Source organism: Bufo bufo, chromosome 2 (genome assembly GCF_905171765.1).
Source record: "Bufo bufo chromosome 2, aBufBuf1.1, whole genome shotgun sequence".
Taxonomy (NCBI): Eukaryota; Metazoa; Chordata; class Amphibia; order Anura; family Bufonidae; genus Bufo; species Bufo bufo.
In genome coordinates this window covers 552,067,864-552,094,486 of record NC_053390.1, presented here as the reverse complement: position 1 = coordinate 552,094,486, position 26,623 = coordinate 552,067,864, and the positions used below count along the sequence as shown (strand labels likewise).

The 26,623-nt window shown below is 43.8% G+C and overlaps 1 protein-coding gene across 2 annotated transcripts in view; it reads left to right on the top strand.

Moving 5' to 3' along the window:
- The window catches only part of CDKL2 (cyclin dependent kinase like 2), an 87,394-nt gene that overhangs the window by 5,542 nt on the left and 55,229 nt on the right, over positions 1-26,623 (top strand). For both annotated transcript variants that reach the window (XM_040418117.1, XM_040418116.1), the window contains exon 2: positions 1,351-1,546. In XM_040418117.1, coding sequence (XP_040274051.1) covers positions 1,379-1,546 — 168 coding nt within the window. In that variant the 5' untranslated portion in view covers positions 1,351-1,378. The remainder of the gene's footprint in view (positions 1-1,350; positions 1,547-26,623) is intronic.

The window sequence follows — 26,623 nt, the reverse complement described above, 5'->3', positions numbered from 1 at the left end:
TCAAAGGACGGATCCGGCATTGCGGTATTTTTAATACCGGATCCGGCACTAATACAGTTCAATGTAAATTAATGTCGGATCCGGCATTCCGGCAACTGATCCGGAATTTTGGACGGAGATAATACCGCAGCATGCTGCAGTATTTACTCCGTCCAAAACGCCATTCAGTGACTGACCTGAGGACATCCTGAAGCATCCTGAACGGATTGCTCTCCATTCAGAATGCATGGGGATAAAACTGATCAGTTCTTTTCCGGTATAGAGCCCCTAGGACGGAACTCAATGCCGGAAAAGAATAACGCTAGTGTGAAAGTACCCTAAAAAATACACCCCCCAAAGTCCAAAAGCCCACTTAAAATGCATGAATTTCATGGTATTTGTTATAAGCCAAATGTTGGTGTGGCATCACCATGAAAGTCATATATGGCTATTAATCTTTGGGGTTTAATCAATTTACATTGCCGTTAACAAACAAGGATTTGTATAATGAGAGAGCATTAAACACACAATAGAAAAAATCCGAAGCGAAGAAGGAGGACAGTTCTGCTGGTGAGCATTGTGAAGGCTCCGGTGCTCACAGGAGCACTGGTGCCTTCTCAAACAGCTGATCAGCGGGGTCCCTGGTGTCAGACCCCCACTGGTCAGATACTGATCATCAGTATAAAAATCCTGGAAAAACCCTTTAATTAATTTTTTTTTTTTAATGAATCAGAAATCTGGGACCTTGAGCATAGCATTCTGCATTGCCTGGGAGTGAATGCTAGACATGTTCTGGAAAAATAGGTGGGGCTGATGGGTCCGATATTACATTTTGCTGTGGGGCCCTATGAGAGTGGTGTACCGTATGGTCCTAACCAGAAGTAATGACGATACTAATTTCACTGGTTTCTATACTTATAGCATTCTCGTTACCTCAACATTCAACCTGCTCATTATAGTGGGAGATTGGTTGCAAAGCCTTCAAATATGATTCATTATAACAGCAATCTTGCAGATAATATATTCAATCGAAGACTCGGATTAGAGTCCTGCTGCTTCTTGTTATTGGTGAAATACAAGTTTTTATAATTCATTGTGGTAAAAACGTCAAAAAAGCTTTATGAGGTGGTAGAAACCGTAATCAGATGTTCGCATCTAGTACAGGTTTCATATTATACGATAATCTATTACATCGTGTAAGAAACACCATGTATAATCCATTGCAAGTCTTCATGAGAACTGACAACCTCCAGCATCAGTGACAGATTTATAGACACGTCTTGAGGCTTTCAGAAGCCGTTCCCACAATAGATCTCGTTTGTAGGGCCCATTAGGATCACAAACTCATGCGGTGACAACTGTATTTTGCAGACTCTTCTCTAAAGTTTTCATTGGCACAATGGAGAAGTATGAAAATCTTGGCCTGGTGGGAGAAGGCAGCTATGGGATGGTGATGAAGTGCCGGCACAAGGAAAGTGGTAGAATTGTGGCCATCAAAAAGTTTCTGGAAAGTGAAGATGACAAAATGGTTAAGAAAATAGCAATGAGAGAAATCAAATTACTTAAGGTAAGATCCTTTCTCCATATTCTGGATTCTTTGCATGAGCTGATATTTGGACTGCAGATATACAAGAGCATTGCCAGGGGTGAAATCTGCAGTGGATATTCGCAGCAGATGATGTGGACTTAAAATCTGCAATGCAGGTCCATTTATGCTGCAGTTTTTTTTTTAGCAGCGTGTGGATGAGAGTTCTTAAAAGATCATCTACTTTGCTGGTACTGTAAATCACGCAAATCCATGGTAGCAAATCCACAGCGTATCCTTCCTGCGTAGACATATCCTGAAGGAGTTTTCATGTTTTACATAATTTCATCTTAACCATAATATAATGAAGACTTTGTGAAACTTTCTAATGTATTTTGGGGCCAATTTATTAAGATGGTATATAGTATGCCAGACAGAATTCTATGATGGAATTCACCACGGAAGCCGTTTTGCATTCCGTCCTAATAGGAGTCTATGGGCTACATAACGGACCCATCTGGTTTCCGTTATGTAGGAGAGGAATTGTCCCAATCTACCACCAGTAAAGGAGTGGCATACAAAGTGGATTAACATCTCAAGACAGAAGTGTAAGACTTAAAGATGAACCAAATTTATCAAATGTCATGCAACATTTCACAAATTTGGAACAAATTGTGTGAACGTGGATGCTTGCAAAACTGCAAAAACTTCAAAAATTCCCCCCATTCCTCCCAATGTGTTCATTAGCGCTCTCATAGTGCAGAGCCTGAGAGAACAATGCAATCTGTTAATCCCAATATGTAATGACCAGTGATGGCCAGTTCGCAGTGTTCGCCAGCGAACACATGCGAGCTGCCATATTTAGTAAAGTAGACTCACCCGTCCGGCGATGCACAGGTAAGCCCTTACCTGTGCCTGTGCCGGGAGCCGGTCTGAAATCAAACGCAGTCACCGGGAGCAGGCAGTTCCGAGAACAGCCGCCGGGGGCCTTCATCGGGCTGTTCTAGGAACTGCCTGCTCCCTGTGACTGCGTTTGATTTCAGACCGGCTCCCGGCACAGGCAAATGTAAGGGCTTACCTGTGCATTGCCGGACGGGTGAGTCTACCTTACTAAAGATGGCAGCCCGCATGTGTTCGCTGGCGAACACTGCGAATTGGCCATCACTGGTAATGACTATGGCATTTTAATTGAAATATTATTGCAATTCACATGCAATAAAAATATTGTTATTTTTTATGTTCATTACATTTTCCTCTCTGGTTGCGCCCCCCGCTAATTATCCTTCTGGTCCACCTTCTCCAGCATTCAGTGGTGTACTTACCTGCACGCCGTGGATTTCTGACACCCGGCCTTTCCAGCTTGATAAAGGGCACCAAACTGGGCCATATGACAATAAGCCATAAATGCACTCTGAGATTGTACCACCGGTGAAATAAATATGGAATTGAAGCTATATCCCGTCTTTGGTGTGCTGTCTCTACATTATGGACTAAGATGATCAATAGCTTACCTGTTCCCCTCCCCTCAGTCTTGTCATATTGATTTCATAGTGAAGAGGTGGAGAGGGCTAGACACCAATTCATGTATTCATCATGTCTTCAAAATTCATAGAAATATACCTCTCTCTAGACTGTGGAGAAGGAAATTGTGGGGGCATCACATACCATATGTATCTCTATATGTGAGAGACTATTTTTCATGCAGGAGATGGAAGGGGTTAACAAAAACGAATTGAAATGCATCCTGGCACATGCAGGTGCCCGCCCACAGACAGGGAAGAAAGTCCTCCAGATAAGGTCTCATGCACACAACCGTTGCCTGTTTTGCGGTCAGCAAATTGCGTATCCGGAAAAAACAGATACTGGCTGTGTGTGCCAGATACAGATACTGGCCCATAATCGAACAGTCCTATCCATGTCCATAATGCAGACAAAAGGACATGTTCTATATTTTTTCTGATGCCACGGAATGGACATACGGATAAGGACAGCACACACGGATGCGGACAAAAAATGCGTTTGTGTGCATTAGCCCTAAGTGAGTAAAAAAAACAGTTTTAAACTTGTAGAAAAACCCCTTTAAATGTATTACGATTATAGGGGGCATTAGAATCGCCAGGACCCTACTACAATTGGTATTTCTCGCAGGAACAAGTTATGATTTTACCATTGCAACCTTTGTCTAACCCTCTGATAATTAAGATTGACCATGACCACAGGAATACCTCCACTTAGGGTACTTTCACACTAGCGTTTTTCTTTTACGGCATAGAGTTCCGTTCTAGGGGCTCTATACCGGAAAAAAAACTGTCAGTTTTATCCCCATGCATTCTGAATGGAGAGCATTCCGTTCAGGATGCATCAGGATGTCTTCAGTTCAGTCACTGAATGGTGTTTTGGACGGAGGAAATATTATCTCCGTCCAAAATTCCGGATCAGTTGCCGGAATACCGGATCCGGCATTAATTTACATTGAAATTTATTAGTGCCGCATTGCCGGATCAGTCATGCGCAGACCGGTAAAAATGTGAAAAAAATAGAAACGGATCCGTTTGTCCATATGACATCCGGATCCGTTCCTGCAATGCATTTGTGAGACGGATCCGCATCTGGATCCGTCTAAAAATGCTGTCCGTTTGCATGCAGATTGCCTGATCTGGCAGGCAGTTCCGGTGACGGAACTGCTTGCCGGATCACTCTGTCGCAAGTGTGAAAGTAGCCTTACCCGTGCACTTAGATGCAATAAAAAGAGTTGTCAGGTGGGATTAGATTTCAACTTGAATAACCTGTGCAGGTACATCAGGAAGATAAAATACCTGCTAGCCAGGCTAGTCTCAAGTATTGTATTATTAGATGATAGACTTTGGTATTCCCCTTAGGCCACCATTTTCCTTTAAAATGATTTTCCAAGTTCCTGATAGTGATGCCCTATCTTCAGGATAGGTCATTAATATACGATCAGCGAAAGTCTGGTAACCCGTGCCCTCACGATCAGCTGTTCCCTGTAGCCTCCATTGCCAAAACTAGCTCTTGAATGGAATAGCTCCGTTCAAAGTGTAGTGGTTGTGCTTGGTTACTGCAGCTCATTTCCCATTGAAGTGAATGGGAGCTTAGCTGCAGTACCCCAGTATGACCACTACATTTTGAACGGAGCTGAGCTTCCTGTTACATTCAAAGTGTTAGTTCCAGTGCCGGAGACTGCAGGGAACAGCTGATCGTGGGCATGAGTAATGCCTGGCACCTACGCCAGTTCTTAGCAGGCGTAGCTTTCAGAATATGGCACACAGACCAGCTGAGTTACACCAGGATTGTTAAGTGGAGTGCACCTCCATCTAATCAAGAAAACACCAATGACCACCAATGTCTACTTCATTGCATGTAAAGTACTGTTAACTATTATCATATGTTTTACTGCTACATAACAAGGTGCCCATATATTTTTCTTGAACAGGGGCCCTTCGCAATCTGTGTCTGGACCAGATATCCTATTAAATGTTATTGACTATATGTCTGGCATGTGCAGTGATCACAGAAATTACTGTGGACGTGCAGATGTCCTGTATACTCAGGGCCTTTTTCTCCTCTGGTGGGCCCAAGAAGCTTCAGTCCGACACTGTCAGGATGGTCACTTTGTTGTATTAATGTAAGATGTTGCATTAAGCAGGTTAAAACAACAGAGGTTATATCTGTAACATTAGTGTGAATACAGCCTTGAAGGGATTATCTCATGAAGACAACCGCTGTTCATATGTAAAAATTCCTTCACAGGTGGGAAAGTTGTTGCAGAATTCATGTGGTAGGTAGAAATCCATGGCCTCTCACCCAGTTAAGCCAGTATTCTCTGCTATGCACTGATGAGGGGCAATCACCCCCGAAACAGCTGTCTGCAGATGAGGTGCTGGCTTATTTAACCACCTCAGCCCCCAGTGCTTAAACACCCTGAAAGACCTGGCCACTTTTTACACTTCTGACCTACACTACTTTCACCATTTATTGCTCGGTCATGCAACTTACCACCCAAATGAATTTTACCTCCTTTTCTTCTCACTAATAGAGCTTTCATTTGGTGGTATTTCATTGCTGCTGACATTTTTACTTTTTTTGTTATTAATCGAAATTTAACGATTTTTTTGCAAAAAAATGACATTTTTCACTTTCAGTTGTAAAATTTTGCAAAAAAAAACGACATCCATATAGAAATTTTGCTCTAAATTTATAGTTCTACATGTCTTTGATAAAAAAAAAATGTTTGGGCAAAAAAAAAATGGTTTGGGTAAAAGTTATAGCGTTTACAAACTATGGTACAAAAATGTGAATTTCCGCTTTTTGAAGCAGCTCTGACTTTCTGAGCACCTGTCATGTTTCCTGAGGTTCTACAATGCCCAGACAGTACAAACACCCCACAAATGACCCCATTTCTGAAAGTACACACCCTAAGGTATTCGCTGATGGGCATAGTGAGTTCATAGAACTTTTTATTTTTTGTCACAAGTTAGCGGAAAATGATGATTTTTTTTTTTTTTTTTTTTTTCATACAAAGTCTCATATTCCACTAACTTGTGACAAAAAATAAAAAGTTCCATGAACTCACTATGCCCATCAGCGAATACCTTGGGGTCTCTTCTTTCCAAAATGGGGTCACTTGTGGGGTAGTTATACTGCCCTGGCATTCTAGGGGCCCAAATGTGTGGTAAGGAGTTTGAAATCAAATTCAGTGAAAAATGACCTGTGAAATCCGAAAGGTGCTCTTTGGAATATGGGCCCCTTTGCCCACCTAGGCTGCAAAAAAGTGTCACACATCTGGTATCCCCGTACTCAGGAGAAGTTGAGGAATGTGTTTTGGGGTGTCTTTTTACATATACCCATGCTGGGTGAGAGAAATATCTTGGTCAAATGACAACTTTGTATAAAAAAATGGGAAAAGTTGTCTTTTGCCAAGATATTTCTCTCACCCAGCATGGGTATATATAAAATGACACCCCAAAACACATTCCCCACCTTCTCCTGAGTACGGAGATACCAGATGTGTGACACTTTTTTGCAGCCTAGGTGGGCAAAGGGGCCCATATTCCAAAGAGCACCTTTCGGATTTCACTCGTCATTTTTTACTGAATTTGATTTCAAACTCCTTACCACACATTTGGGCCCCTAGAATGCCAGGGCAGTATAACTACCCCACAAGTGACCCCATTTTGGAAAGAAGACACCCCAAGGTATTCCGTGAGGGGCATGGCGATTTCCTAGAATTTTTTATTTTTTGTCACAAGTTAGCGGAAAATGATGATTTTTTTTTTTTTTTTTTTTTTCATACAAAGTCTCATATTTCACTAACTTGTGACAAAAAATAAAAACTTCCATGAACTCACTATGCCCATCAGCGAATACCTTGGGGTCTCTTCTTTCCAAAATGGGGTCACTTGTGGGGTAGTTATACTGCCCTGGCATTCTAGGGGCCCAAATGTGTGGTAAGGAGTTTGAAATCAAATTCAGTGAAAAATGACCTGTGAAATCCGAAAGGTGCTCTTTGGAATATGGGCCCCTTTGCCCACCTAGGCTGCAAAAAAGTGTCACACATCTGGTATCCCCGTACTCAGGAGAAGTTGAGGAATGTGTTTTGGGGTGTCTTTTTACATATACCCATGCTGGGTGAGATAAATATCTTGGTCAAATGACAACTTTGTATAAAAAAATGGGAAAAGTTGTCTTTTGCCAAGATATTTCTCTCACCCAGCATGGGTATATATAAAATGACACCCCAAAACACATTCCCCACCTTCTCCTGAGTACGGAGATACCAGATGTGTGACACTTTTTTGCAGCCTAGGTGGGCAAAGGGGCCCATATTCCAAAGAGCACCTTTCGGATTTCACTCGTCATTTTTTACTGAATTTGATTTCAAACTCCTTACCACACATTTGGGCCCCTAGAATGCCAGGGCAGTATAACTACCCCACAAGTGACCCCATTTTGGAAAGAAGACACCCCAAGGTATTCCGTGAGGGGCATGGCGATTTCCTAGAATTTTTTATTTTTTGTCACAAGTTAGCGGAAAATGATGATTTTTTTTTTTTTTTTTTTTTTCATACAAAGTCTCATATTTCACTAACTTGTGACAAAAAATAAAAACTTCCATGAACTCACTATGCCCATCAGCGAATACCTTGGGGTCTCTTCTTTCCAAAATGGGGTCACTTGTGGGGTAGTTATACTGCCCTGGCATTCTAGGGGCCCAAATGTGTGGTAAGGAGTTTGAAATCAAATTCAGTGAAAAATGACCTGTGAAATCCGAAAGGTGCTCTTTGGAATATGGGCCCCTTTGCCCACCTAGGCTGCAAAAAAGTGTCACACATCTGGTATCCCCGTACTCAGGAGAAGTTGAGGAATGTGTTTTGGGGTGTCTTTTTACATATACCCATGCTGGGTGAGATAAATATCTTGGTCAAATGACAACTTTGTATAAAAAAATGGGAAAAGTTGTCTTTTGCCAAGATATTTCTCTCACCCAGCATGGGTATATATAAAATGACACCCCAAAACACATTCCCCACCTTCTCCTGAGTACGGAGATACCAGATGTGTGACACTTTTTTGCAGCCTAGGTGGGCAAAGGGGCCCATATTCCAAAGAGCACCTTTCGGATTTCACTCGTCATTTTTTACTGAATTTGATTTCAAACTCCTTACCACACATTTGGGCCCCTAGAATGCCAGGGCAGTATAACTACCCCACAAGTGACCCCATTTTGGAAAGAAGAGACCCCAAGGTATTCGCTGATGGGCATAGTGAGTTCATGGAAAAAAAATTTTTTTGTCACAAGTTAGTGGAATAGGAGACTTTGTATGAAAAAAAAAACAAAAAAAAAAAACATCATTTTCCACTAACTTGTGACAAAAAATAAAAAATTCTAGGAACTTGCCATGCCCCTCACGGAATACCTTGGGGTGTCTTCTTTCCAAAATGGGGTCACTTGTGGGGTAGTTATACTGCCCTGGCATTTTCCAGGGGCCCTAATGTCTGGTAAGTAGGTAAATGACCTGTGAAATCTGAAAGGTGCTCTTTGGAATGTGGGCCCCTTTGCCCACCTAGGCTGCAAAAAAGTGTCACACATCTGGTATCTCCGTACTCAGGAGAAGGTGGGGAATGTGTTTTGGGGTGTCATTTTACATATACCCATGCTGGGTGAGAGAAATATCTTGGCAAAAGACAACTTTTCCCATTTTTTTTATACAAAGTTGGCATTTGACCAAGATATTTATCTCACCCAGCATGTGTATATGTAAAATGACACCCCAAAACATATTCCCCAACTTCTGCTGAATACGGAGATACCACATGTGTGACACTTTTTTGCAGCCTAGGTGGGCAAAGGGGCCCAAATTCCTTTTAGGAGGGCATTTTTAGACATTTGGATACCAGACTTCTTCTCACGCTTTGGGGCCCCTAAAATGCCAGGGCAGTATAAATACCCCACATGTGACCCCATTTTGGAAAGAAGACACCCCAAGGTATTCAATGAGGGGCATGGCGAGTTCATTGAAAAAAAAATTTTTGGGCACAAGTTAGCGGAAATTGATTTTTTGGATTTTGTTCTCACAAAGTCTCCCTTTCCGCTAACTTGGGACAAAAATTTCAATCTTTCATGGACTCAATATGCCCCTCAGCGAATACCTTGGGGTGTCTTCTTTCCAAAATGGTGTTATTTGTGGGGTGTTTGTACTGCCCTGGCATTTGAGGGTCTCCGCAATCATTACATGTATGCCCAGCATTAGGAGTTTCTGCTATTCTCCTTATATTGAGCATACGGGTAATGAGATTTTTTTTTTCCGTTCAGCCTCTGGGCTGAAAGAAAAAAATGAACGGCACAGATTTCTTCATTCGCATCGATCAATGTGGATGAAAAAATCTCTGCCAAAAAAAGAAAAAGGAGGGGAAAGGCGTCTGCCAGGACATAGGAGCTCCGCCCAACATCCATACCCACTTCAGCTCGTATGCCCTGGCAAACCAGATTTCTCCATTCACATCAATCGATGTGGATGAATAAATCATTGCCGGGATTTTTTTTTTTATATATACAAAGTGTTTGCCAAAGTATATGAACACCGCCACCTCCTCAGCTCATATGCCTCGGCAAACATATCTTTTACTGCAGAGGAGAAATCTCGTCTTGCAGCGCCGCATACACCGACTTGCGTGTAATCTGACAGCAGCGCAATGCTTCTGTCCGAATGCACATCAGTGCTGCAGCTGGTTCATCGGTTGGTCCACCTGGAAGGTAAAAAAAACAAAACAAAAAAGAAAAAACCAGGCCGCAAAGCAATAACTTTATTAACTTTAGAACAGAACATATTAACTTTTTTAAACTTTTTTAACTTTTTTACTTACCGGTAATTTTTTTTTTGTTTAGTTTTTTTTACCTTTATAGAACAAACCTCTCCTTCCCCATGGGACAATGTGCAAAGCGCAAATCGCCCAAAGATGTGGCGAAGTACGTTATGCACTTTATCCCAGGTGAAAGGAGAGGTTTGCAGCAGCTGTGAGTGAATGGGCCCTAATAGCCCTGTGTGCCTGTCCTGGTGAGATGTGATCCCTATGCTAGGTGTACCTGTGTGTGGTACTTCCGGAAACACTCTCCATAGCATAGGGCAGGGTGGTCAGCACAGTCAGGACAGAAATAGCGGGTGTCACGCCTTATTCCACTCCTGCTACAGACACGACATCTTTTTCGGGGTGACGGTTGGGTTGAGGTACCAGGAACGACACTGGGGAAATGTCGCTCGTGTAGACGGCTAACTACACTGGTGGATGGGGCCACGGAACCTTCTGGATACAGGAGGTTCTCGATGATCTCTTCCTGGAATTTGAGGAAGGATCGTGTTCTCCCAGCCTTACTGTAGAGAACAAAACTATTGTACAGCGCCAATTGAATCAAATATACAGACACCTTCTTATACCAGCGTCTGGTTCTGCGGGAAACTAAATACGGAGACAACATCTGGTCATTGAAGTCCACCCCTCCCATGAGCGCATTATAGTCGTGGACACAGAGGGGCTTTTCAATGACACGGGTTGCTCGCTCAATTTGGATTGTCGTGTCTGCGTGAATGGAGGAGAGCATGTAAACGTCACGCTTGTCTCTCCATTTCACCGCGAGCAGTTCTTCGTTACACAAGGCAGCCCTCTGCCCCCTTGCAAGACGGGTGGTTACAAGCCGTTGGGGGAAGCCCACGCGACTAGTTCGCGCGGTGCCACAGGCGCAAATCCGTTCTAGAAACAAATGCCTAAAGAGGGCCACACTTGTGTAGAAATTGTCCACATAAAGATGGTACCCCTTGCCGAATAAGGGTGACACCAAGTCCCAGACTGTCTTCCCACTGCTCCCCAGGTAGTCAGGGCAACCGACCGGCTCCAGGGTCTGATCTTTTCCCTCATAGATCCGAAATTTGTGGGTATAGCCTGTGGCCCTTTCACAGAGCTTATACAATTTGACCCCATACCGGGCACGCTTGCTTGGGATGTATTGTTTGAAGCCAAGGCGCCCGGTAAAATGTATTAGGGACTCGTCTACGCAGATGTTTTGCTCAGGGGTATACAAATCTGCAAATTTCAGGTTGAAATGGTCTATGAGGGGCCGAATTTTGTGGAGCCGGTCAAAAGCAGGGTGGCCTCTGGGACGGGAGGTGGTGTTGTCGCTAAAATGCAGAAAACGGAGGATGGTCTCAAATCGTGTCCTGGACATAGCAGCAGAGAACATGGGCATGTGATGAATTGGGTGCGTTGACCAATATGACCGCAATTCATGCTTTTTTGTCAGGCCCATGTTGAGGAGAAGGCCCAGAAAAATTTTAATTTCGGAAACTTGGACTGGTTTCCACCGGAAAGGCTGGGCATAATAGCTTCCCGGGTTTGCGGTTATAAATTGTGTGGCATACCGGTTTGTCTCTGCCACAACTAAGTCCAAGAGCTCCGCAGTCAAGAACAGCTCAAAAAATCCCAGGGCCGAACCGATTTGAGCCGTCTCAACCCGAACTCCAGACTGGGCGGTGAAAGGGGGAACTACTGGTGCGGCTGAAGTTGGTGACTGCCAATCAGGATTTGCCAGCACCTCAGGGACTCTAGGGGCTCTACGGGCCTGTCTGTGCGGTGGCTGCGACGGGGTAACTATTGCACGTGCCACCGTACCAGCTTCAACTGCCCTTCTGGTGCTCGCTACTTCACCAGGTTGTACGGCAGTGCTGGTACTAGGTCCAGGAAGGGCTGCGCTGCTGGTGTATGCCTCACCACGTGATCCGGCAGCGACAGCCCCACTCTGCTGCTCTTGAAGCGGATCCTGCGTAACCTGTGGTCTAGCGACACGGGGCCTGGTACGCCTGGTGCTATCAGGGACCTCCACCTCCTCGTCCGAACTTTGGGTCAGAGAGCCACTGCTTTCTACAGGTTCATATTCTGACCCGCTAGATTCATCAGATGAGGGTTCCCACTCCTCATCCGACTGGGTCAGAATCCTGTAGGCCTCTTCAGAAGAATACCCCCTGTTTGACATTTTGGACTACTAAATTTAGGGGTATTCCCTGAGACTACCCAAGAAAAAAAGCAAACCTGTCTTACAAAGGGGAGGCTAGCGAAGTACCGGAGGCTGCTGCGGTTGATAAAAAATATCAAAACTGATTTTTTTATCGCCGCAGTGCGTGTAAAATGAATGTGCAGTGATCAAAAAATATATATTTTTTGTCACTGCGGTGGGGCGGGCGTGGGTGAACGCACGTGTGGGCGACCGATCAGGCCTGATCGGGCAAACACTGCGTTTTGGGTGGAGGGCGAGCTAAGGTGACACTAATACTATTATAGATCTGACCGTGATCAGTTTTGATCACTTACAGATACTATAAAAGTACAAATGCTGATTAGCGATACGCTAAACAGCGAATAAAAGTGACTGCGGTGCGGTGGGGTGGGCGCTAACTGACGCTAACTACCTAACCAAGGGGCCTAAACTATCCCTAAAACCTAACAGCCAATACCAGTGAAAAAAAAAAAGTGACAGTTTACACTGATCACTTTTTTTCCTTTCACTAGTGATTGACAGGGGCGATCAAAGGGGTGATCAAAGGGTTAATTGGGGTGCAGGTGGGTGATCTGGGGCTAAGGTGTAGTGTTGGTGCTACTCACAGTTCAGTCTGCTCCTGTGCTGGATCCAACCGACGAAAAGGACCAGCACAGGAGCAGACAAGCCATATAACAGATCATATTTACTAATATGATCTGTTATATGACTTTGGATTGGATTTTTTGAAAATCGCCAGCCTGCCAGCCAATGATCGTTGCTGGCAGGCTGGTGACGAAATACTTCTTTGAATTTTGCCGGCCCGCGATGCGCATGCGCGGGCCGGCTTGGAGCGAAATCTCGCGTCTCGCGAGATGACGCGTATATGCGTGACTCTGCGCAGCGCTGCCACCTCCGGAACGCGATCCTGCGTTAGGCGGTCCGGAGGTGGTTAATATCCAAGTCATGTCTCAAGGCTTATTTTAAGAGCTGAACATTGACTTATAGGATAGCTGCCTTACATCTGGTGGCATTAGAGGCAGAGCTTGTTAAGAGCTAATTTGCATTTCTTCCCTCCCAGAATTCCAGAGGAGCATGTATGGCCTACAAGTCTCCTCACACTAATTAAGGTGCTCTCACCCTAAGGAGAGTTAGTTCCCCCCTGACCCGGACACAGGCCAGTTAAGCCAGTACTCTCTGCTCTGCACTGATGAGGAGTAAAATCTGACACTGGGAAAGCTGGGTAATAACTCAGTGATAAAATCTGACACTGGGGAAGTTGGGTAATAACTCAGTGAAGATATCTGGCACTAGGAAAGCTGGGTAATAACTCAGTGATGATATCTGACAGGGAAAGCTGGGTAATAACTCAGTGTACTGTAGATCGTGAATTATTATTGCGAATTTTCCATGCAAAAGGCTACACTAATAAGCTTGTCATAAGACTCATAGTCTAATATTCTTGTCAGAAGACTATGAAACCAATAGATGGTGCTATTGAGTTAAGAACAGCGCCATCTATTGGTTTTATTGTCTTCTGAGTTTACTCTTGTCATAAGAATGTGAAACCAACAGATGGCGCTGTTTATAACTCAATAGCGCCATCTGTTGGTTTTCATAGTCTTATGACAGCTGAAATACAAGGCAGATTCTACACATTTGCATTTCTTTCCCATATCCCCATGTTTATGCAAATTAGTTTTTACATGTTTTTTTACATGACAAAGGTTATTGAATATTATGTTAGGACAATCAGAAAACTTTTTGTTGCCCTAATGATATTGATCTAGGTGTGCAGGTCCACCCAAGCCATCTAACAGATGCAAAATAACTTTGAAGTATACTGGTTCTCAGTCAGTTGAGTGCTGGTTTGGAATAGCTCATAGCGCACAAGGCTGCCATTGTAAGGTATGCTAGCTGTTAAACTTATCTGTCTCATGGGTAGATGGATGGCTTGCACATACCTGGCTTTTGGCAAATAGCCTTTGTGTGGTTGTCTATTGTATGTCGTACATAATAGGAGTCTAGATGCATCCAGCTATTCTCTTAATGCTGTTTCTAACCTTTTTTTTATGAACCAGACACCCTCTTCTCCTCTGAGCAGGGGGGTGCCTGGGGTTCTCTCATTGACTTCCATGGTGCTCGGTAGAACACACGAGCACTTTGGTGCTCGCTCAACACTAGTAAACAGCAGCATCTGGATAGCTTTGACATAGGTGTGAAATTAGCCTAAGGCAAGGGCTACACGGCGACACCAATAACGGGTGAAAATAACTGACCAAATAATTGAAGTGTGAACTTAGCCTAAGTCAGTTTTCCTTTACACCAGTTTTGATAAATCTCCCCCATAGTGTGGCAGCAGCATTATGCCTCATGCACACAGCCGCTGTGCTGCCGTTCCGAGCATTGGAGACCGTAATTTGCGGCCCCCAATGCACGGGCAATGTCCGTTCAGCTGCCGGGACGGATCGAGACCCATATAAGTTGAATGGGTCCGTGAACCGTCCGCACTGCAAAAAAATAGAACATGTTCTATTTTTTTGCGGTGCGGAGGCATGGACAGAAACACCACGGGAGCACTCCATAGTGCTTTCGTGCCTCTGTTCCGCACTGCAGCTCTGGATTGCAGACCCATTCAAGTGAATCTGTCCGCATCCGTTATGCGGGTACCAAACAGCCGGTGCCCGCATATTGCGGACCCGCTGTTTACGGGTCGCAATACGGCCACGGCTGGGCAACGGGCATGTGCATGAGGCCTTAGTAGAGCTGACAGGTCCTCTTATTTGCATCTGAGTGAAGCTACTCAAGGAGCTGCAATCTGTCCATTGTTATAGACCATGTAATAGGAGAAACTTCACTACAGCTTCCAGTCACTTTTATCATAGCGGAATGAAATACAGTTGTCAGATCACATCTCATGTGTTCAAAAGATGTTTGCAATGTTTCCATTCATCCTAAATATATATCTGTAAGGCTACTGCTCGTTGTCACCGCATGGTTTTCACCTCTTTTGTAACCACTTCAGTAGAAATGGAGATGGCATTTACTAACTTGCTGAAGGGCTTCATTTATTTGCATTGTGTTCCAGCATTTAGGAAACAGGTTTATCCAGCCTAGCAGAACAATTGTTACTATATTCTAGTAGTGAGGAATACATTAGACAAACAAAGGATGACATGTCTGCCATTCTGTATGCACACTGGTAATGCTACTTTTGGGTTATTATATAAATACGTTTTTAATTGTATTTACATGGCGGAGCATTTGCAATTTACATTCCAAGACCTTATGTATATGTTGTTGGTATAGACAGGAACTGTGTACTCAGTCATAATATTGTATGACAAACCAGTTTTGTATAAATGTTTGATGTAATTATTATCTGATAAGGTTTATATTTAGTTCATACCATTACAGTAATGCGCTGTATAAAAGACTAAGGCCCCTTTCACACGGGCGAGATTTCCGCGTGGGTGCAATGCGTGAGGTGAACGCATTGCACCCGCACTGAATCCGGACCCATTCACTTCTATGAGGCTGTGCACATGAGCGGTGATTTTCACGCATCACTTGTGCGTTGCGTGAAAATCATCACAGCATGCTCTATTTTGTGCGTTTTTTACGCAACGCAGGCCCCATAGAAGTGAATGGGGCTGCATGAAAATCGCAAGCATCCGCATGCAAGTGCGGATGCGGTGCGATTTTCACGCATGGTTGCTAGGAGATGATCGGGATGGGGGCCCGATCATTATTATTTCCTCTTATAACATGGTTATAAGGGAAAATAATAGCATTCTTAATACAGAATGCATAGTACAATAGGGCTGGAGGGATTAAAAAAAATAATAATAATAATTTAACTTACCTTAATCCACTTGTTCGTGCAGCCCGGCTTCTTTTCTTTCTTCTTCTTTGCTGTTCAGGAGGAAAAGGACCTGTGATGATGTCACTGCGCTCATCACATGGTCCGTCACATGATCCATAAACATGGTGATGGATCATGTGATGAGCGCAGTGATGTCATCAAAGGTCCTTTACCCAGGCCTTATTTTACTAAGCATTCTGTATTAATGATGCTATTATTTTCCATTATAACCATGTTATAAGGGAAAATAATACAATCTACAGAACACCTAAGTGTGTCTAAGGATAGGTCATCAATATCTAATCAGTAGGGGTCAGACACCCAGGACCCCCGCCAATCACTCTGGTGAGCATCACTTACCACTAACCAGGTGCTAGTTTGTAAAATGTGGAATATTTTTTGTGGGACAACCCCTTTAAAAAACTGTCAACCTAATATTTGTTTGACCAACAATGATAGGTCATCAGTATGTGATCGGTGGGGATCTGACTCCTGGCACCCCCACCAATAAGGTGCTGCAGAACTCAAGAGAGCATCACCCCCACCAGTCACATAGTAATGACCTATCCTGAGAACAGGTCACCCGTATTAAACGTTCGGACAACCCCTTTAACTAGACAGTTTCCTAGTCTGGCCACTAGGCTACCGTTTTCAGTGTGGGAGCCAACACTATAAAAACTGTCTCGCTCACTGAAAGTGGTAGCCTGGGAAACAGAGCAGGATGATGCCAGGTTACGTGCAGCCCACAGCACAGACCTCAGCTGGTCCGTGCCAAGGCTTAACCCCAACATTCCCTGCTTATACACTGATTATATTGCAAAGTCCTGCACTAGATTAGCTTTTCTTGTTAAACTGGAAGTGCTCTCTAAGGTTCTTTACAGTACAGAATAGGATAATAATAAAATAGCAATTACGAAATCTATGAGCAAGCAGTATATCATACGAATGGCATGTGGGGTTATATATCCAATCATATAAGTGCACTATAAGAGTGCTGCCATAGTACGTTTTTCGAGCATTTTTTTTTTAAATTCATGCCGTTTTTACAAGGTGTTTTTGGGAGTAGCGTCTTTTAGTCACACACTTTTGTGGCGTTTCTTTTTTCAGGATTTTATTTTTCACATATAGAAGTCTATGCGGCAACACCTGAAAAAAACGCCACAACCAGAGGATGCTGTAATTCGAAAAAAATACAAAGGGGCAAAAAAAGCTTGGGAACTATCAAAAAAATCAAAGCTCATGGTGTGCTTTATATTTTACTAGTGCCCACCATATAATGGGCTTGTGTCACCTCAGACTTTGCTAGGATATGCCAGTAATGTCAGATAGGTGTGAGTCCTACCTCTTTGACCCGCTCCTATTTTAAACAAAGGGGCCCGCAAAGTGAAAGGAGCGCACACTGTGCATGCACAAAGCGCTCTCTATTCACTTCTATAGGAGTTAAAGCATTTTTCATTGCATTTTTTGCAATAAAACGCTGCATTCAGATGTTCTCACCTTGGGCATTGGTGGCATATCACTAGAATATGCCACCAATGTCAGATAAGTGTAGGTCCCACTTCTGGCACCTGTTCCTGTCTCCAGAACAGGCACCCTCCATTCACTTCTATGAGAGTTCTGAAAATAGATATACCAAAATATGTAGTGGCTCACCCGTCTAAACAGTTGGACTAGGTGCTCACTTTCACGGCAACACCCACTGCCGGTGAGAAAGGATACTAAAAACTAAGCATGAAAGGGCACTCAAAGATCAGGACATTAATGGAGTTAAAAAGTTCTGGATTTATTTACACTAACATACCGTGGCTAACCAATATATGGAAGTCACAATCAAATACGTAAAATAAAACAAGAAACAAATACTGCCAGTGAATAAAAATGGAAGTCAAGGTAGCACAAGAAAAAGGATTGTACTGATCTAGCCTCCAGTCATTCAGAGACAGATAACTTTGAACACATATGCAAACATAAATGTTAATAAAAAATATAAAATTAAACCCCTTACATGGTTAATATGTCCAATCCGGGTTAATGATATGGTTAATATTGTGTTTAGTGGTACATTTAGAGTGACAGATAGTTTTTCCTCAAAAGTAGAGTTTCTTTTCAGGAATCACAAGTTCCTTAAACCGATGTCACAATTGAGATAATAAACAGTTCCCCATAAAAGGTAAGGTTCAAAATAAAAGTTCCTCATCAAGGATATAAAATTCCTTATATAGGTATAGATCAGATGCACATGTGAATATAGATTACATGCACGTACCTAATGTCCTCCTGGACTTATAAGGAAAATGCCAATGTATGCATAAAAAAAAAAGAAAAAGTGGCCACTTATATAAAAACACAACCAATGCTGCAATAATATCAATTGGGTATGCGGTTTAAACTACGTTACCCCCTCTTTGGGTTCCCGTCTCGGCTGAAGGCAGTAATGCGATGTGGAAGGAGAATGCGCTGCACTGTAAAAGCTGGAGGTCTTAGTTGCGCTATAGAAGCCGGGAATCTTGGTGTCTCACGTGATGTGTTGAGCGGCGTCCCACATGGCGTCCCACGTGATCGTACGGTCCGCTGTAAATTAAAGTTAGTGCGGGAATATCCTGCTGAATTTCAGGAGGCAAGAGGAATTGTCCAAGTCAGCAGCTTCTTGGACACTTTCTCGCAATACTCATGACACTGCTTTTTCTTAATACCAAACGCGTTTCGGAGTATCGACCTCCTTCACTGGTTAGCAGTGAGTTGAGCCTTCTAACCTTTTTATAGGCTAAATCATCATTAAGGAGAGGCGGAGATATATTTTGGAATGTTCTGTGTTATAGAAAAAGTGATCTGGATCCTTTCATCAAGCAGAAGGGGGAAATTAACATTATTAGCAAGAAACATATCTAAAAGAAGGAATATTACCCCACATTGACGATATATTCTATAGTCCCTAATAACTTACAAAAGAAAATATATTATACACAATATAGCAAATAGAGTCACATATAGGGTGCTTTTCATAGGAAACGCAGATGCGTTTTCCATGCGTTTTCCATGTTTTTCCTTAAAAAGTGGTATTTCATTTGAAAATAGCCAAGCTCTGTCTTAGCTATTTTGGGAACTCCCATAATAGTGAATGGGAAGCTCACCACGCATGCACCCCCACCTCTCCATTCACCTCTATGGGACCTACTGTACCTATCTGACATTGAAAATGATATAAAAACCGCGCAGCTCTTAGATTAGCAATGGAGATTCTAGACTCTGAAGGCACACAGAAAATGTTTTCTGATACGATCGATCACTGGATTAGGACCTGGGCTTCAACATAAGTCAGTATTCTTGTTTCCTTAGTATTAGGAAAAACGGCTCGACATAGTGAAGTACCGCAAGTTCTTACTTAATCCAACTTCTTTATTCCACTTACAAAATTCTGAATATACGGCCCCTTGCAAAGAAGAACAAAGAAGAGGATCCCGGCTGTGCGATCAAGTGGATGGGGTGAGTAATGTTTTTATTATTTTTTAACCCTCAATTGACATTTGACTTTGCATTCTTTATTAAAGAATGGTATTATTTTCCATTATAACCATGTTATAATTAGTGATGGACGAACATCGGCCGGGACGGTTTGCGAACGCGACCGCGATCAAATGTTCGCGAACCACAAGTTCGCGGCGGGCCCCATTCACTTCAATGGCAGGAGAACCTGAAAAACCTTCAGCTCATATTTGCAGCCACCAAATTCTTAGTAGAAGTGTACAAATAGTCCCACAACATGGACAGTGACATACTAGAGGGGGATCAATGACAAAAATTCCAACAAAAATGTGTGTCTTAATCAGGGGACATTTTTATGCGTCTTAAAGGGAAATTCTCTGAAATGTGCCCTGTTGGAGCCTCAATTTGTTTTTATTTTAGGCCGGGGGAGTACGTTGTTCCAATGTCGTTTGTCACTATCTGTAGCTGAGGTAACGCAGCAAAACCGCAAACAAATGCTGCACTGCCCAAATGCACTATATAGAAAGTATATAATTGGTATATAACACCCCTGCTTCAATCAATAGCGTTTGTCACTCTGTGTAGATGCAGTTACGCAGCAAAACCGCAAACAAATGCTGCACTACCTAAATGCACTATAAAGAATGTATATAATTCGTATATAACACCCCTGCTTCAATCTGTTTTTTGGGGGGGCAACTGGTATATCACACCAGTAGAAAGTATTTGTTCCAATGTCGTTTGTCACTATCTGTAGCTGAGGTAATGCAGCAAAACCGTAAACAAATGCTGCACTGCCCGAATGCACTATATAGAAAGTATATAATTGGTATATAACACCCCTGCTTCAATCAGTTTTTTGGGGGGGCAACTGGTAAATCACACCAGTAGAAATTATTTGTTCCTATAGCGTTTGGCACTGTGTGTGGCTGCAGTATCGCTGCAGAACCGCACACAACTGCTGCACAATACAAATCCACTATAATATACTTTCTATGTTAGAAAGTATATTATAAGTATATCACACCCCTCAGTATGTCACACCTATCGATAGCACACCTATACCAGTCCTTAAATGGACTTTTGTGGCCCTATTAGCTAGCGTGTGTTGTCCCTAACAGTCTGTCCCTGCTCCACACAGCAACCTCTCCCTACACTGGCAAAAGACTGAATGTAAAATGGCGCCCAGATCAGGTTTATTTATAAGGTAGGGGGTATGTCCATGTGCTGAAATGTCTCAATTGGCTGTCCTGTACCACCTGATGGATGTGTCATGGGTCAAAGTTCTTCACAATGTAAAAGAATATGGCGGGTGCGAATATCGCCATATGTTCGCCCGTTCAGCCAACATCGAATGAGCAAAGTTTGCCGCGAAACGCGAGGCCATCTCTAGTTATAATGGAAAATAATCAAATCCACAAAACACCAAACCCAAACCTGAACATTCAGTGGAGAAGCCTGGGTTCGGGTCTGCATACAAAACATTCAGTTTTTTATAACGCGCGTGCAAAACGCATTGCACTCGCGCGAAAAAAACTGAAGAACGCAACGATTTTCCCTGAACGCACCCGCATCCTTTCCGGCCCTCACCCGCGATGCCCCTATGAAAGAGGCCTATGAGTCACATAGAGTTTAATCAGTCTTTTCAATCTGCCCTTATCTGCCATTGGTGGCAAATCCTAGCGATATCCCACAAATGTCCAAGGTGAGATAATGTAACTCCTTTAACATCTGAATGCAGCATTTTACATAAAAAAAAAAATGCAATGAAACACGCCACACAAAAATGCTGCAATTTAGCAAAAAAAATAATAAAAGATGTAGTATGACAACAGGCTACCTAACAATTCTTGGACAGTTCCATACCTATAGTGTGTAAATCACTGATGCTCAACTTGTGACCTACATGTTCATGATGTGCAGCCCCCAAGGGAATGCAAATTCATTACATACAATGAGAATACAGTTATATATAATGATTCAGTTCCTTGTTGTCAGTGAATAGAAAAAAAATGTATCACCGTCTAACAGAAAAACTGTCCTTCTTGCTCAAATCAACAAATAAGTTAAAAAGGGACAATGAATACGATAATGGGGGACTGACCGTGACCCCAAATGACTGGAGCAGCTGGTCGAGCATGAGCTCTGACGCCCCATTCAACCTCTATGGGACTGCAGGAGATAGACTAGTGCTGTACAGGACTTTTTCTGGCAGCTTCATAGAAATTAACTGAGCAGCAGTGTGAATGCTCAAACAGCTGCACCATTCATTTTATATAGAAATGGATGAAAAAAAATGCTTAAGAAAAAAGTATAGTTGCTACCTTTTTTAACTCAAACTTATGGTATACGTAAATGTGCCCTTTTTGTGCTTTTTCTATGAGATTTTTTTGTAGCAAAAAACACTATAAAACCACTGCAAAACCTCTACAATCTGTAACCAGCAACAATCCCACACTTGACCTACTGTAATCCTGTAAGGTCTGCCAAAGGAGGAGTATCCCTTCCAAATAGAAAGTAACTTGACGTAAATGGGTTGACCCATCTGGGACATTAATGGCATATCACTTGAATATACCATCAATTTAGATAGGTGTCTGTTCCACCTCAGGTACCTGCTCCTATTTAGAGAACGTCTGTCACGAGGGGCAGGCGGCGGGCTTCTCGTCCCCTGCGACGCCGACGGTCCCTGATCTCGCGGCAGCCAGGACACTCGCTGCGTCCGGCTGCGCTCTCCTGCTCTCGGCGTCCCGGTTGTCATGGTGACGGGGGACGCGGCACGTCCAGCCGCACTCCTCCTGCAGGAGCGGCCGGCGTTCCCCGTCACCGTGGAAACCAGGTGGGGCTGAGCGCTGAGCTAGGCACTCGGCACTCGGCTACTGTCAGGGCCACGCTGGCCACGTCACATGACCCCTTCCCTCCACTATTTAAACAGGCAACCTGCTGGCCACAGGTTGCCTGTGATTTTCGTCTCTTGGGCTGTGTGATTATTATTATTATCGCAACTGACCTCTGGTATTGACCTTGATTCGTTTCCTGACATCCCTTCTGCCTGCTCCTTTGATATTGACGCTACCTCTCGGATTTGACCTCGGCTCGCTCTCGAATTTGTCTCTGCCTCCTCCCTTGTACTGACGTGACCTCCTGGATTGACCTCGGCTAGTTGACCCGCCTTGCCCTTCCCATTTCTGGGTACCTTGTTTGTCTACCTCTCTATCTGCTCGGCTGCTACTTCTCGTTTGGCTGTCCGCTTACCTTGCTGTCTCTATCCTCTCTGCTTGCACTTACGTAGGTCAGGGACCATCGCTCAGTTGTGCCCCATCATCTAGGGCGGGTGGTGCAAGTAGGCAGGGACAGGGTTGAGGGTGGCAGTCGAGGGGGTGCACTTCCTCTCTATCTTCCTATCCGAAATGGGGAAGACATTACACAGGGTGATAGCCAGACCACCCTCAGTTCATCTTCTCAGCGCAAATTGGACGATGAAGAGGAGGAGGAGCAGGATACGGTTGCCTCCGCTACAGAGGGTAGTACGCATGGAAGTTTAATTCCATCTGTTCAGTGTGGGTGGGCAGAAGAGGAGGAAGAGAATGAGGAGATTGACAGTGATCCTCCTGCTGACGACAGCAAAGTCTTGCCTGTTGGTACTCTGGCACACATGGCTGACTATATGTTAGGCTGCCTTTCCAGCGACCTGCGCGTTATGCGCATTTTAGACAACACGGATTACGGTTGTTCACCCTTCTTGAACCCCGCTACAAAGAGAACTTCTCATCTCTCATTCCTCTGGTTAAGAGGATGCGCAAAACAGTGCATTACCAGAAAATCCTTGTTGAAAAATTGCTCCAAAAATTTCCAGCTGACAACGCAGGCGGCAGAGTCTGTACTTCCTTGGCCAACCGAGGAGGGGAGACAAGGGGAACACATAGCAGTTCCAACAGAGGCAGGGCAACACTCTCCAAAGCCTGGGACAGTTTCATGACACCCTGCCAGCACCCTCACCCTGATGCGTGGCCTAGTGTCACAAGGAGGGAAAAATTTTGGAAGATGGTGAAGGAGTACATAGCAGACCGTGTCAGTGTCCTCAATGATCACTCTGTGCCTTACACCTACTGGGTGTCCAAGCCATACACGTGGCACGAACTGGCGCTCTACGCCTTGAAGGTGCTGGCCTGCCCTGCCACCAGCGTTTTGTCTGAGCAGGTATTTAGTGCTGCTGGTGGCATTATAACAGTTAAGCGCATCCCCCTGTCAACTGCAAATGCTGACAGGTTGACTCTTATAAAAATGGATTGACCATGACTTCTCTACTCCACCAGAGGAAAGCGGCTGAACATAAAGGCCCTTTAAGGGTCCATTCAAATATCCGTATGTGTTTTGTGGATCCACGGATCCGTGGATCAGCAAGACACGGATAACGGCAATGTGCGTTCCGCATTTTGCTGACCGCACATCGCCGGCACTAGAATTGAAAATGCCAATTTTTTTCCACAATTGCGGACAAGAATAGAACATGTTCTATTTTATTCTTGAGCCGCGGACCGGAAGATTGGCGGTGCGCTCCGGAAATGCTTATGCGGAGAGCACATAGTGTGCTCTCCGCATCCATTCCATCCCCATAGAGATTGAATGGGTCCACATCCGTTCCGCAATTTGCACAACGGATGCGGACCCATTATTACGGATGTGTGAATGGAACCTTAATGTGGTTTTTATCTCGTATTAAATACACTGTATTCCCATGCACCACAAACAAGGGTATATGGTTGAATCTTCCTTTTCTCATCCTCCCCTTCCATGATATCAACATGCATATTCGTCGCATATAATGCCCTCGCATTTATGCCCTTCGCATATAATGTTTTACAAGGTCAGCTCAGTTGCAGACCCTCGCATATAATTTTTTAGAGGGTCAGCTCAGCTACAGGCCCTCGCATATAATTTTTTAGAGGGTCAGCTCACCAGCAGGCCCTCACCTATAATATTACAGGCTATATCTACTAGAGAGGGGTCTTTGATCCAGGGAGTTATTCTGATTGCCTGATTGGAGTCGGGAAGGAATTTTTTATTCCCCTAAAGTGGGGAAAATTGGCTTCTACCTCAGTTTTTTTTTTGCCTTCCTCTGGATCAACTTGCAGGATGACAGGCTGAACTGGATGGACAAATGTCTTTATTCGGCCTTATGTACTATGTTACTATGTTACCTACAATGTTTTACAGGGTCACCTCAGCTGCAGGCCTCGCATATAATTTTTTAGAGGGTTAGCTCACCAGCAGGCCCTCACCTACAATGTTTTACAGGGTTAGTTCACCAGCAGGCCCTCGCATATAATTTTTTAGAGGGTTAGCTCACCAGCAGGCCCGCACCTAAAATTTTTTACAGGGTCAGCTTACCAGCAGGTCCTCGCATATAATGTTTTACAGTCTCAGCTCCCCAGCAGGCCCTCGCATATAATGTTTTACAGAGTCAACTCACCAGCAGGTCCACACCTAAAATCTTTTACAGGGTCAGATCACCTGCAGGCCTACGCATATAATGTTTTACAGGGTCAGCTCATCTGCAGGCCCTTGCATATAATTTTTTAGAGGGTAGGCTCACCAGCAGGCCCTCGCATATAATCTTTTACAGGGTCAGCTCACCAGCAGGCCCTCACCTACAATCTTTTACAGGGTCAGCTCACCTGCAGGCCCTCACCTACAATCTTTTAAAGGGTCAGTTCACCAGCAGGCCCTCACCTACAATCTTTTATAGGGTCAGCTCACCTGCAGGCCCTCACCTAATTATACTTAATAGGCAATTTGTGCGCATGCTGCCTTGCTTGGAAGTGATAGTCGTAGTTGTTTTTCAGGCTCCCTCTCCGGAATCAAACACTGATTCCCCGTTACCCATGGTCACCGTGGTTCACTCTGAAAATAACATCGAAAGTTGATAGGACAGACATCCGAATGGATCGTCGCCGTCACGGGGACGTGTGATCGGGCCCAGGTTATCTAGAGTCACCAAAGCGTCAGCAGGCCCTCGCCCATAATGTTTAGATGGTCAGATCAGTAGGCCCTTGCTCCAAATGTTTTTGAGGGTCACCAGCAGGCCATCAATCATAATTTTTCAAGGCTGTGTATGATGCCCTCATTTATGTGTAACAAAGGGTGCATTGTAATGCCGGTTCCTTGTAATTTTTAGCAGCCCTTTCACTTTGTGCATAGGCTTTATGAGTATAGGAGTCCCTGAACTACCTGTACTACCTGAACAATTGTACCACAATGTGAATGAGGCCCTCCTTTATGTGATATACAGGTTGTATCGGAGTGCCTCTTCCTTGTAATTTTTGGCAGCACTTGCACTTTATATACAAGTAAATATACAGGAAAGAATGTTTCCTAACAATTTTTCCTCTAAAATCGATTTTATCTTCGGTTTTGTGCGTATTATTGTCAGTCTGTAAAAGTGGCGTGCTACTCTGACTACATCATTCCCAGCAGCGACCTGGGAGTCCAAGATACATCCAGACATCCTCCCCATGCTGTTCCCGAACCATTTCGGTGGTGTTTCCATCAATTTCTGACCTTTTCCTATGAACCAGGCACCCTCCCCTCTTCAGAGCAGGGGGTGCCTGGTTTAATGCTCGGGTTTTCCTATTGACTTCCATTATACTCGGGTGCTTGGTAGAGCACCCGAGCATCCCGATGTGTTCGGCCCGAGCACTATGTTGCTCGATCAACACTAATTAGCAGCTCTTTTTTATAAACTGCAACTTTTATTTTGAAACCACAGATGCATTTTTTTAGCCAAAGCCCAAAGTGTTTGAACATGAAAGGATAAATATAAAGAAAAGATGTATACTTTTCTCTTTCATATCCACTATTTCAAACCATATTGTTTGCTTCAAATACTGCATGAAAATCATCAACAAACCTTCATGTGTGATTCCAGTCCTATAGACATGGTGTTTCCTTAAAACAGGCGCCTGATCTATAGATGTATTATGTGTTTGTAGCTTGTGCTATAGTCATATTAATGTTGCAGAGCATTTATTCTAAGTACAACACTTGTGTGATTTAGAATGAGGTTTTTGTTCTGACCTGCGTTCCCTTGTCTTTTTTAAAGCTGTGTTAATTTCTTCTGTTGCACACCTCTTCAATAAAAGCTAGGCAACAGGTTCCAAATACATCACATCAAGCGTGACAGCAGTGGTTGTGCTTAGATGCACTTGGCATGGTTGATTTCTCAAGTATG